This window comes from Hemisphaericaspora subhashii (genome assembly GCF_019202705.1).
Source record: "Hemisphaericaspora subhashii strain CBS 10753 chromosome Unknown scaffold1, whole genome shotgun sequence".
In the NCBI taxonomy this organism is placed as follows: Eukaryota; Fungi; Ascomycota; class Pichiomycetes; order Serinales; family Debaryomycetaceae; genus Hemisphaericaspora; species Hemisphaericaspora subhashii.
This window is the reverse complement of record NW_026057214.1, coordinates 107,030-120,709: the sequence shown is the minus strand read 5'-3', so window position 1 is coordinate 120,709 and position 13,680 is coordinate 107,030. Positions and strand designations below refer to the sequence as shown.

Genomic DNA, 13,680 nt, shown 5'->3' with positions numbered 1-13,680 from the left:
CGAAGGAAATATCTTCCTTACAATTAGTTAGAGTAATTATACCGTTAGCTCTCAAATCAATAAGTGACTACCAATTCAATGCTGTATAATAACATATTTCCAGATCTAACCAATCATATCTGAACTATTTATCTGCCAAGTGGATCTTCCGAATTTGGTTATAATTAATAATAATTCTTGATCTGACAATATAACCCATAAATCGAGATCTTCTTTTATGTCAATATGCATGGAACGTTTTTTCCGTATTACGTAATCATACGTTTTTACTGAAAAATTTCTTACTTTTAAATATGGAAATGTTGCAATAGAGTATCTACAAACAACTAAGGCGTTTTATAATATCTCAATGCACATCTACAACTGCCTTGTTAGAAAGGTACACTTATAATTAATAATAATTTTATATTCATTTTATACTTTTATTTACTTTATATAATATAGAAAAACAAAACGCAAACATCTTTACCGGCAACATCTCTATTCATCAGACACAACAGCTTCATGAATCACCTTATATGGAGCCTTAAATCCAGTATGTAATTGAAATTGTCTATCACCTTGATTAACCAACATTTCAACCCCAGGAATAACATTCCATTTATATTTATCTTGAGATATCTTCATAATTGGTGTCAATCTAGGTTTATAACTTGCTTCCAATAAAGTAGGTACAAATCCACCTTGTTTAACTTCAATACCTTTAGATAAAATAGTTTCAACCTTTGCAACCAAACTAGAATCTAATTCACGATCAGCAGGAACACAAGATACAATCAATGATACTGGATCAGCACTGGTGATTTCTTCATTAGTTTCCAAAATTTCAAGATTATCATAAGGGATTGAGTCTCTAATATCATATAATTTTGAAGTTGTACGATTAATTAAATAAATCTTCTTACATCCCATTTGATTCAATGCATAAATTGCGGCACGGGAAGTACCACCTCCACCTACAACTAACCCATTAACATTGGATACTTTACTAGGAACACCGCCACCACTTCTAACAAATGAATTCACAATCCCGACCCAATCAGTATTATCCCCGAAATATTTCCCATGTCCAGATACTGGAATCAAAGTATTCACAGCACCAATAGTCTTAGCAGCATCGGATAATTCATTACAATATTTCATGATATCCAATTTTAATGGCATCGTGATTGCCAATCCTCCAAAGTGCTCTTCCTTGCCGTGGATTAAATTCTTGTAGACACTATCGGCATCACTAGCTTCAAATCTATCAAATACATAAGGTAATCCTAATTTCTTATATCCTGCATTATGTAAATTTGGAGAACGAGAATGTTGAATTGGTGATCCAACTACCCAAAACTTCTTCGAAGTAAATCCACCAATCTTGGCAAATGTCAGATTTATTTCCAATATAGTTAATTGTCCAGTTCCGGTTGGTTTATTAGGGATTAAATCATGAGTTACTGGTGTTAATACTTTATTCAATACTCGAGATAATTTCCCAAATTCACCCATATTAATAGCAATCAAAGGTTTTAAAGTATTTTCATGTCTGAAAGTTTCTAATTCCAAATTATCTTCGAATGAAGTTGCTTTACCCACCAATTTCACAATATCGGCATTGATTGCCACGGCTTGATTATATCTATTCTTCCATTCGACATTATTCCATTTCAATTTTCCGGAAAAATCATGATGGGAACCAATAATTCGAGTAGAACCACGTTTGGATAAGATTTCTTCAATGATTTCATTTGGGGTGGTTAATTCAACATCAATATATCCGACACCTAATTTAATCCCCAATAATAATAATTCACGTAATTGATCAACGTTGTCATCCGGGAATTGGCCACCTTGAGATTGGGTTCTGATGGTGTAGACAATTGAAATATCTTCATCAAGTACTTTTCTCAAAATTGCAGTTTGTTCAGCCACAACAGAAGGTGAATAATCATGTAATAAATCAACTCTTAATTCAACAGCATTGGATCCAATTGCAATCTCTTCTAAATCGGCACTAGAAACACTATTAAGGTCAGGGAAAGTTAATGTAACAAATGCTGATCTATCTTGTGGGATAGGTACTGATTGAATACCGGTGATGGTTTTGATATAAGTAGTGAATGAATTTCTTAAATGTCTAAATTCATCATCAGTACTACAATGACTTGAATAGAAATGATAATTTGAACATTCAGAATACCATTTTTCTCTTCTTAACCAAACATCTCTAACTTCATTAGCATATGCTGGTCTGGTAGTATCTGCAGATAAGAATGTCACGGTTTCATCTAAATCACGATGTAAATGTAAGACAATCCCACCTTTATTCACATAAGATTTCAATAATTCTCGAGATTGTTCACCTTCAACAATTCCTCCCCCGGTGGATAAAACATATCCTTGGGAATATTGACTACCTCCAATGACTTCTTTAGCAACGATAGTTTCTTGTTCACGGAAATATTCCCATCCTTTATCTTTAATCAATGATTTAATATCCACGCCTAATTTAGCTTCTAAATATTCATCTAAATCCAAAGATTTAAATCCCAAGAAATCAGCCATCCATTTAGATAAAGTACTCTTTCCGGCTCCTCTCATTCCAATAACCACAATACTCTTATTTCCATTCCCACGTTCACCAATCACACTGGCATCTTCAACACCATATCCTAATTCATGACCATCTAAAACAACATTAAATTTCGAATGAAGAGTATCCCACCATCCAGGCCAAGTCTTTCCCGTGGTCGATCTTTCCAAAATCAATACCGGTTCTTTACATAATCCCGCCAATAATGAAAACGACATCGCAACACGATGATCATCATATGAACTAATTCCTCTCTTCTCAGTTTCTGGAGTATGTAATTCCGAAATATCAACTCCTTGAATCTCAATCCCATCAGGTAATTCATGAGCATGCACTCCAAATTTAGCTAATTCTGTCACCATTGCTGCAATACGATCACATTCTTTCACTCTTTGATTGGCGATACCGGTGATTGAAGTAGTTCCGGTCCCATTGGTAGCAACAGCAGCTACTACTGATGCAGTCAAGAATGCATCAGTCATAGGTTCCATATCCACATGAGACAATGGTTTTAATGTCCCTTTTGGAGGTCCGACAACGGTGGTTGAGGTTGCGGTTTGTTCAACTTGACATCCCATAGGTTTGAGAACATCAACCGCGAATCTGGCATCTCCTTGTAAGGAACTAGAACCAATATTGGGGATCGTACATGATGTACCTGTCATAGCCGCAAATGCTAATGGATAAGTTGCAGAAGAAGCATCTGATTCAATAACATATTCGACCGGGTTGGTGTATGATCCTTGGGGGATATGATAGGTGTATTCTTCAGTTGTCGATTTTGTTACTTCAATCCCGAATGATTTCATCATGGCACAGGTCATGTCGATATATAATTGAGAAATTGGTTTTCCTCCAACTAAAGCTAACGTAACTGGTTCATTGGCATATGGGGCACACATAAGTATAGAAGAAACATATTGGGATGAAATAGTAGCGGCTAATTCAATTCTTCCTCCTTTTAAACCTTTCCCGGCCTTGATTTTCAATGGTAATGAACCTTGTTTGTTTAAGTATTCAATTTCTGATCCATTTGATCTTAAGGCATCAACTAATGGTCCAATTGGTCTTTCTTGCATTCTGGCATTACCGGTTAAAATAACATTTTCAGTCGATTCTGGGTTAATTCCAACTAATGAAGCAACAGTAGTTAAGAATCTGGATGCAGTACCGGCATTACCTAAATACAATTCTTCATCACAAGTAATTAATTTACCTCCATTACCGGTAACTACAATAGTTTCACCATTATCTTCAGTACTGATAGTGGCTCCTTTCAAAGCAGCAACTGCATCCAACATATGTCTGGTATCATCTGAATGTAATAAATTCTTAATTCTAACTGTTCCACTTCCTAAGGCAGCTAAGATTAATGCTCTATTGGAAATAGATTTAGATCCTGGTGGGATAATAACATTGGTTTGAGGGATTTCCTGTTCACTAAAAGGATGGACTAATACTTCATCAGTTAAAACAAAACTTAAATCACGTTTAGAAATTTCATGAGCTTTTAATTGATAACATCTACCGATTTTTTCCAATAATACGCATCTAATTTTAGATCCATCATTTTTTTTATCAATTGCCATTTTTTTCAAAAGAATATCAATTTCAACATAATGACGTTTTATTCCAACTTTTTTCAAAAATGACTTATCATCAATTGAAATAGGTAAACCATAATCATCAAGACATTTAGATAATCTTGCAACTGCAACTGGAGGTAAAATTCCCAAATATCTAGATAATTCAGCTTCTTTTATCATTCCAATGGAGACACATTCTCCATGTAAGGCTTCTGGGGTTAAGACTGCTTCAATTGCATGACCAATGGTATGACCGAAATTAAGTAAATTTCTTAATCCTGATTCTTTTTCATCAGAAGAAACAACAGATGCTTTAACTCTAACTGATTCCAATACAGTTTTGACTAACTCTTGTTTAATTGATAATAAATCTGGTTTTGGAGATGTAACTACAGAAAGGAATTCATTTGAAAATTTTTCTAAACGAACAAATTCTTCTTCATTCCAAATTGCTGCAGTTTTGATAACTTCTGCCATACCATTAATGAATTGTCTAGCTGGTAAAGTTTCCAAGAAAGATACATCAATAAAAACATATTCTGGTTGATGGAAAGCACCAATGAAATTTTTACCCAATGGAGTATCAATCGCAGTTTTACCACCAACTGAAGAATCAACCATTGCTAATAAACTGGTTGGAACTTGTATCACTCTAACACCTCTCATAAAAGTAGCTGCTACAAAACCAATCATATCACCAATAACACCTCCACCAACTGCAATAATGACAGTATCTCTAGTACAACCTTGTTGTAATAAGAAATCTTCCACAGCAGCTTTAGTAGCTCTATTTTTGTTATTTTCACCAGGGGAGACATAATAAGAAAGTAATCTTGATTCTGGTCTTTTCGATTGTAATTGAGATTCGAAATCTTGTTTTAATTTAATAAAAGGTTGAGTTCTTGATAAATTTGTATCAGTAATAATAACATACGTTGATGATTTTAAATTGGTAATTGTTTCTTCAACTATATGATCTTGTATTCCATAACCAACATGAATGGATTCCTTACCTAAAATAGGAACTTTCTCCACTGTTGACATCTTCTATTATTACTATATAAGTTTATAATTGGTTGAATTTGAAAAAGTGGTTGTAAAAAAAAATGAAAGCGAAGATAAGAAAAAAAATTTCAATTGTCAAACTGGTATGAGTCAATTGAAAAATGAAAGAAAGCCGTTGAAGGAATTTTTCAGGCCCGATGGAAAGAAAAAAAATAAAATAGTATACAAGTCACGTGAATGAATATTTGGTAGCACGTTGGAGGAGGAAAGAGGTATTGTAGTGGTTACTCCCACCATGATTTCAGGAAGACGCAAGAAAGTACTACAAGGGCAACAGCTTCTGTCTGGTGCCAGCCACCAAAAAACGACTACACGAATAGGAATCCTTCAAAGAAATTCTTCCAACTCTGTTTTCAAGTGGCCAAGCATCTAAGCGTGCATCCTCCAAATCAACTGTCTGGTTCTACGACTATTAGTATTTGTAGAGGTAGGTCTAAAAGTATGGTGGTATTTACATATATGCACTTATTATTATGAACTAAAGAAGAACACCTATAAAGGGTTATATGTCTGGGCAACACTATCTACATACTCTAAACATTCATCTTTTCCTGCTTCTTTATTATCCAATTGCCATATCAATATATCATCAGTAATATCTTTTAACCAAGGTCCTGGTTTTAATCCTAAATATTTTGATAATGTAGTTCCATCGATTAATGGTTTAACTAAATGAACATCCTTCAATTCTAATTCTTCAATTCTTTTAAATAATTTTTCATAGTTTAGTACTATTTTATGTATAACTTCATTTATCTCCTTATTTTCGTACAAATCTTTACTATGCTCAGGGTATGGAACGGGTAATTCTTCTGGTATATGGAAAACTGATTTCAATTCATAGATGCAATCAAGCATACAACATGCCATAAGATTCACTTCAGTGTAATCACCAAATTGTCTAAGATAAAGTCCTAATTCTGATCTTTTTATCGATTCAGGATCCTTGAAGAATCGTGAAAGTACATCGGTTTCATGGCTGTATGCTGTAGCTATTGTCTGAACTCGGACAATATCTAATCTCTTCGATTTAAGCCCATCCTTCATAAATGTACCAATTGCAGTGATTAATCTAGATGGACGAATGGCAGCATATGGTTGTAAAATAATGGCAAGCCAAAAAATATTCATATGATCTTCACTTATTATTAAATCTGCCAACGCATGTTTTAATTTCCTAGTCTCTCCCAATATAAAATGTTTTAAATTGCTATATGCAATTGTAGCTAATGTAATTTGATCAGGTATTTTGGCACGACATGCATCAATTTGTTCTTTATTGAAAATCTTTTCCATAGAGGCAACATGGAATATAAAAGGAGCTAAACCTGTATAATTGATCAATTGTAATCCATATCCTGCATTCTTACTAGTTAAAACCTTGCGTAATTCAATTTCAATTCTTTCCTTACTAATCTTAGTCAGCAAGGCAACTTGGCTTTGTTTATCCTTCATTGCACTAAGTGTCCTTGGTTCAAGAATGAAATTATATTTACTAGCAAATCTAATCAATCTAATAATTCTCAATGGATCATCCAAAAATGTTTGTAATGGAGGCAATGGAGTTCTTAAAAGTCCATGATGTAAATCTTCTAACCCCTTCCCAGTAAAATCTTCAATTTTATTTTGATTCAAATTATAAAACAATGCATTCAATGTAGCATCTCTTCTCAACGCGTCTTCTTCAGGTGATCCAAATTCAATTACAGGAACTCTACTTTCATGAGTATATTCTTCCGATCTTAAATTAACAAAATCAATATCAACTCCAAATAATTTAGTAGTACATGTTTCTAAATGCTTAGACTTTTCCGGGTTCTTCTTTATAGTGTGAATAGCTTTCATAGATAATTCTGGTTCACGCTCTAATAAATAATCATGTAAATTATGAGCAAATTCTTCTCCAGTCAAATGATTAACTGCAATATCGATATCATGACTTTCATTCCCCAATAATTTATCTCTAACCCATCCACCAGTAATTCTTAATTCTAAAGGCTCTTCAACTCCATCTCGTGTGTTATAATAATTGCAATAATCAACTAACACTTCTCGTATATTAGCTTCTGGTTCTGTTAATACAATAGAATCATTTACTGGACGTTTCATTGATGTGGTTGTTTTATAACTAATGCACCTGGTATTATTGTTTACAATTGGTGATGGTCTTATAATTGTCATTAATCGTCTAATCATTCACCCAATGGCAGACCGGTTTTCTTCTTAGTATATGTGTGGTTTTTCAAAAGAATAAAAAAGAAGAACAGTCTGATAATTATTCTCCAGTCGATGAGATTCATTTTTCAGTCATTTAAGGCTCGTGCATCCCCGTCCAAAAAAAGAATGAGCGGTACGGGAATCGAACCCGTGACACCTGCTTGGAAGGCAGATATGTTAACCACTACACCAACCGCCCGTTTTCACAAGTTTGCGACTTTTTCGTCATATGACAAGATGTCGACCAGATGATTTTCAAATCGATTAAAATGGATATATTCAGCCATCAGAACTAGAAGACTCACTCAATATAGTGTGTTTGTATAGATATTGGACTGAATAATAATGCGGAAGATGAACTTAAGAAGTAGAGGTTCTCGTTACTCAAGGAAATGTCTCTTTGTGTCGAATCAGTCTGGTGTACATAAGCAGCGTTTACCCCGGGTAAATATAGCTTTTCATGGACAGCTATTATGTGAAAGACATGGAGAATCTACCTATAGGAATATCTTAGTAAAAGGAGGATTTATGGTGTACATAATTGGTCTGGTATCAAGGCATGACAAATAGATGGTTTTCCTGAGTATAAACCGCAGCTTCTTCGTGTAGAATGTAAGTAAATATGGGACAGTCTATAGGGCCCTGCAAAGCTGAGTGAGATTCGATTCACTTCCCTTTTAAAAATAGAATTGTTTATGCTTAGAAACAAATTTAAAAGTGCCAAAATAAAATTGTAACGCCAAAAAAAAATACAAGAAATCCTTATTCTGTCTCGTCCTGTTCTCTTCGCTATTTTTTTTACATATACATATAACTATATTTTATTCCATTGACCATATTGGCTGAGTATCAATTCACTCGAACGTTTCAAATAATGACCTCACAGAATATGGTAACTAAATAAACCGAATGTAATCAAAAAACACTTCTACTGGACCATCAACTGCAACTATATCTTGATTAATGTACTTTTTTCATCTAATGGGAAGCACTTGAATTTTTTGCGGAGCAGTGATATGAGAAAGGATTTTTCTTGATTCTGGTCATGCTTTAGAGAGACCGCTTTACAGAGTATACATGAGAATTGCTGCAAAAAATTGGAGCTCAAGAACTTTCCTGCCTAACAGTCATTTTTACCTTGGCAAACTATGTATTCGACTCATCAATCGAATTCCTGGGCTCAGTATAGTACGTTTATGTTAATCTCAATCTGGACAAGTTTCTGTTGCAATATATGTAGAAAAAATTAGAATTAGGATTTGACGTGCAAGTTATTCCGTGCAAGTTATCCCCCCCACATTCCATGGGTCTGCGTCTCGTATCATTCGTATTCCCTGGATAGTACCACTTTTAGAAAAGACGCAATATCCATGAATGATGAGAAATCCTAAGTGGGGTGGTATAACCGTTGGCAATTGCTCAAGAGATTGACATTTCGTGGATCCCGTTTAATATAGTTTTTTTTTTGCAACCATTCAAATAGATTAGCGCGACTCCAATGTCACACTTGCAGAAAAGAAACAAATTTTAAAATCTATTAAGTTCCTATCAATAGAAAGTTCGTTCATTATCTCTATTTGGAAATAATAATATGTCACATGTAACTGTTCCTTGTTTCCATAGTATACGTTTTTTAACTTGTGAGACAAAGAGTTCAGGTTGTCATGGTATTTTTATGACGCGTTTTGTTATTTTTTTGATGTCTGCCAAAACTTTAGTTCACGCGGCAGTTTATCTTCATAGAAGCAGAATGGAAATATGGGGCAAGCTTCATGTGTAGTCCAACAAAATAATTGCATAATTTTACGAGAGTCAAGGAATTGATTGATACAAAGAAAAATAAAGTCATGTTGGGTTTCATGTGTGGTGAGTGCGTTTGGCTGAATTGCCCCCTACATTCTCGACACCACTCGCAGCCTTGCCCTTTGAATAAATCATTCTATCTTCTATCGGGCTAAGTATGAATGATCAATTCTTCCGTGAGTGACCATGACCAGTTCTTCCATGAGCGATATGGTCAATTAGTCATCCTCGACATTCGATGTGGTTAAAAGCAGGCGAAATATAATGTTGAATGCGCCACTTTGAATCATTTTTTTTTACTAGACATTCAAAAATAAAATAATTTTGCAATCAAAAAGAAATCAAAATATTTTTTATCACCTAGACAATTATTTTTTCTCGCTATTTTTAGAATAAGAAATTTAAACCGCACTTCGTGCATAAATTTATTTTATTATTTTGTTTCACACAAGAATCGAAATAAAAATCACAAATAAAAAAGATTAAAACTCCTTTCAAAATTCTGGAAAAAAAAAAAGGAGTCGTCTGGTTTTTTTTATTTTAATAATTTCAATCTTTTTCTTTAAAAAAGTTCATCATTGAAGCATCATCAAACTTCAAAACTAAAGAAAAAAACCCTTAAGAATGTATCTATATAACGAATACAAGAGAGACATATTTGAATCTGCTAAATCAACAGCAGAAGCATTCAAGAGTTGGGATACGTGTATGGCCAATAGAACATGTAAGATCGTTGCAATTGTTTTAATTGTTGTAGGATCCTTATTTGTTATCTGGATATTAACAACCCTTTTCCAATGTATATTTATGGGAGCAAAATGTCTTGATGCATTATGTTGTTGTTGTTGTCGGAAAGCTAATAGACTTCAAAGAGAACCTGCTCAAACCACATATGTCAATCCAAATATGTATCCCCCAACTACTCAACCTCGATATGCTTATCAACCACAACCACCTCCATCACCACCATCACCATCACCTCAATTTACTTATCAAGCTGAAAAACCATTATCACCACCATCGCCATCACCATATGCTTATCAACCTCAACAACCTCAATCCCCTCCATCATTATATAATAGTGCTCCACAACAGGCTCATTTTGTAAATGATGGTCCAGGATATACTACTGCTAATAGAGGCTACGAACCAGTTTATTCTTCAGATCCTTACTCAAAGTCATATAATGACGATACTCCATTTGGCGATTCAAATGCCAATTCTTATAGAGGATATAGGTAGTCAGATTTTCGGTGTATATTTTTACGGTGTATATTAGTTGTTTCTATAGAAATTGTTATTACTGAAGACATATTATTTTGTAGATTTGGAAATTGTGATTGATGACAGTTTACCGCTTCTTGTAATCAGTGCTCTCTCTAACTGCTGGCTCAATATCAGTTGTTGCCATTATCTTAGCCAAGAATTCTCTTCAATGGCTGACCAGACCCGCACTACGTCATTAACTGGGAGAAAGAGTCGTGCGTGAAAAATGTCGTCTGGTGGGGTAACTTGGCTATTGTTTCGTACTTAGTACAGATTTGATTTGCTGAAATGAAAAGGTATTCTAACTTCTTACTGTTAGGAAATAACTATCAGCTCAGGGACCTTGGACTTACAAGGTCAATGCCTTTAATCTATGAATATTTAATGATTGTATTTTATGACAACAAGGTGAAATAATCTTGGACAGAAATGAGTCCCGCATTGCGGACAAGAACGAGATATCGAACTTTCCAATGTAAACATAAACTTTATAAGATTAAATGCCAATCCAGGAAAAAGTTTACTTTGTTGTTAGTAGTAGCTTATGAAATAATTTCTTTAAGTATCTGAGAAATTATTTTGCGAAGTTAACCAAAACTCTTCTGGAGAAGTGCAAATTTCTTCTCACAAAGTGTAAACCAATGAAGGTGAATTAAATCAAGCATGTATAGTCAATTTCTGACCAACATCTTAGATTCTTGATCTATAATATCTATGGTTATAGAAATCAGACACCTTTGAGCACTATAATTTTTATGGATGAACTAAAGCACTAAGTGGGTTAAGTCAGAAAATTCTGGTTGCGAAAAAAATGGTTGCAAAAAAATTATGAGGTGTAGACTAAAGGCTGGATACATATTCGGCAGAAGCCACCATCGGGTCCACAATCAAGAAAATAGATTGATTTCCATATCTAAAATATTAAACCTCTATATGGAAACAGGCAGCATTTAGTATGAATTTTAAAAACTAGAATTGCTATGAGGTTCTATGAATTTGGCATCTCCCAACTTACTTTTCTGCCCTAATATACAGCTTGATCTTAAAGGAATTGAAATCCCGTGTCTTGAAAATTTAACTTTGGCAGTCCTGATATGGTGCTTGTTAGTGAAATGTTCTCTGATATTTGCTTTATTTTGAGGACACATTCCAAGCTCATTCATTTTTGAAGAAATATTCACAAAAAAATTCAATCGGCCCGCACACAAAGGAAACCCATTCACTCCATTCACCAACTAATTATATATAAAGACAAGTTAACAATTCCTCTTCTTTCATATATAGACTGTATCACATCAATTGCATTTTATTTTGTCCCTTTTTCTGAGCCTGGAGATGAGAGCAAGAATATTCAAATGGTAGGGGAGAAAGCAATGTATTTCAAACCTCGAGAAAAGTTCAAATAAAACATATATAATAAACAATAAACGTGGTGGTATTGAGGGGACTGCGTCAACAACAAGACAAAGCTTATTTATCTTCCTTCTTCTTTAGTCTCGGAGAAGAATTTGAATGTATTTCAAACCTCGAGAATCTGTCTTAAACAAAATATTCAAAGAGAAGCCTTAATACAGATTTAATTCATTACTATTTCATTCAGAATTGTGCTTGAAGAGTTACATTAGGAGTATATTGAATGAGGAAAACGAGTAGGACTCCCTCATAGAATCTTGTTTCCACCCTGTCCCACCTTCCTAAATGGGTAATAATGTCGCAAATTCACGTGAAAATCGCGTGAAAATCACGCAGAAATCACGTGGGTAAAAATTTGGCGCAAAAACATTTTTGTTCAAAATTTCACGAAATTCCGTGATAGTTTAGTGGCTAGAATTACCGTTTGTCGCATGGTAGACCGGGGTTCAATTCCCCGTCGCGGAGCATTTTCACAGCGCAAATGGTTTAGTGGTAAAATCCAACGTTGCCATCGTTGGGCCCCCGGTTCGATTCCGGGTTTGCGCATTTTTTGCTTTTTGGGGTGATATTTGGACATGTAAATGGCAATAGAGTTCACTGAAGTCATCAAAAGGGCATATTTGAAAGAATTGGGGAGGTTGGAAGTACAATTTCAAAAATTTTTTGACGTGATTTTTTAGCGGTAGAGTTTGCGATGAAATCCAATCAAGGGAAACTCAGATGAATGCCCTGCTTAGGTATGTACCCAAACTATGCGTCTCATGTCTCTGACAACATCATAAACAACATTAAATAGTCTGTGTGGTGTATCTTGTTTGCATTATCATTTTTTGCATCAATTCATCAAAAGGGTTCCAGAAAAAAAATCTCATCTCAATAAATCTCATTTCCACCACCACCCTTAACATTTCTTTCTCCATTAGACAATGGCATCATCCACTCCAAATCAAGACTTAGTATTCTTCAGAGATAACTCTTTGATTCACGACAAGGCACTAGAATCAAAATCATCATACTTATCAATAATATCTCATGTCCAAGGTACATCTCCCAATTGGTTAGTCAATTCATTAATTGAAAATGCCATAACTGGAACGGCAAGTTTAATAAATAATGATCTTAAGAAGGTTTCAAATAGATCGAAAGTGGTGTTGATATCATTTTTACATTCACAGGATTATTATATTAAGAATTGTCGTAAGAATGGATTGGATCTTTCGAATGATTCGAATTTTAAATTTATTGATTGTTTTAGTGATTTATTTATTGAACAGATTAAAACACCAGAAAATGCAATTAAAGAAGTCAATGGTTTATTTGATAAGATATCCAAATCAATAATTGATCCAAAGACAATTGTATTCATAGAGGCTCCAGAAATATTATTGTATTGTACAGATATAACAAGTAATGATTTATTATTTAATTTGATTAAATTGAATAAACTTTGTCGTCAATTATTTGTAATAAGTTCAAAAGATTATCCTCAATATGTTGATTTTGATAGTCGAAATCCAAAAGATGCTACTTATAAAATCACGGATTTCTTAATTAAATTATTCCATCGTTCACAATTGAATATTAGTTTACAACCATTGGCTACAGGAAGAGCAAAAGATATAACTGGAAGTCTTGTGGTTTCTCAAGGATCAATTCCATTTGATATTCCGCAAATACATATAAACGAGAAAGAGTACATTTACAACATCACAAAAGATTCAAATGTCAAATTATATTTCCGTTAAGAGG

At 34.1% G+C, this 13,680-nt stretch overlaps 4 protein-coding genes across 4 annotated transcripts; 2 read left to right on the top strand and 2 right to left on the bottom strand. All coding sequences in view use genetic code 12, as the record gives it.

The window, feature by feature from the left end:
• Window positions 1–480: 480 nt before the first annotated feature.
• On the bottom strand, window positions 481–5,211 carry ARO1 (Aro1p; the record flags this gene model as incomplete). The annotated part of the gene is made up of 1 exon (XM_049404854.1): window positions 481–5,211. One exon carries the CDS (start codon window positions 5,209–5,211, stop codon window positions 481–483), a length of 4,731 nt encoding a protein of 1,576 aa, XP_049265399.1.
• Window positions 5,212–5,724: 513 nt separating this feature from the next.
• On the bottom strand, window positions 5,725–7,341 carry J8A68_001222 (tRNA adenylyltransferase; the record flags this gene model as incomplete). The annotated part of the gene is made up of 1 exon (XM_049404853.1): window positions 5,725–7,341. One exon carries the CDS (start codon window positions 7,339–7,341, stop codon window positions 5,725–5,727), a length of 1,617 nt encoding a protein of 538 aa, XP_049265398.1.
• Window positions 7,342–9,876: 2,535 nt separating this feature from the next.
• Window positions 9,877–10,494, top strand: J8A68_001221 (uncharacterized protein; the record flags this gene model as incomplete). The annotated part of the gene is made up of 1 exon (XM_049404852.1): window positions 9,877–10,494. The coding sequence occupies one exon, from the start codon at window positions 9,877–9,879 to the stop codon at window positions 10,492–10,494; it is 618 nt and encodes a 205-aa protein (XP_049265397.1).
• Window positions 10,495–12,857: 2,363 nt separating this feature from the next.
• Window positions 12,858–13,676, top strand: J8A68_001220 (Elongator subunit; the record flags this gene model as incomplete). The annotated part of the gene is made up of 1 exon (XM_049404851.1): window positions 12,858–13,676. The coding sequence occupies one exon, from the start codon at window positions 12,858–12,860 to the stop codon at window positions 13,674–13,676; it is 819 nt and encodes a 272-aa protein (XP_049265396.1).
• Between the last annotated feature and the right edge of the window lie 4 nt (window positions 13,677–13,680).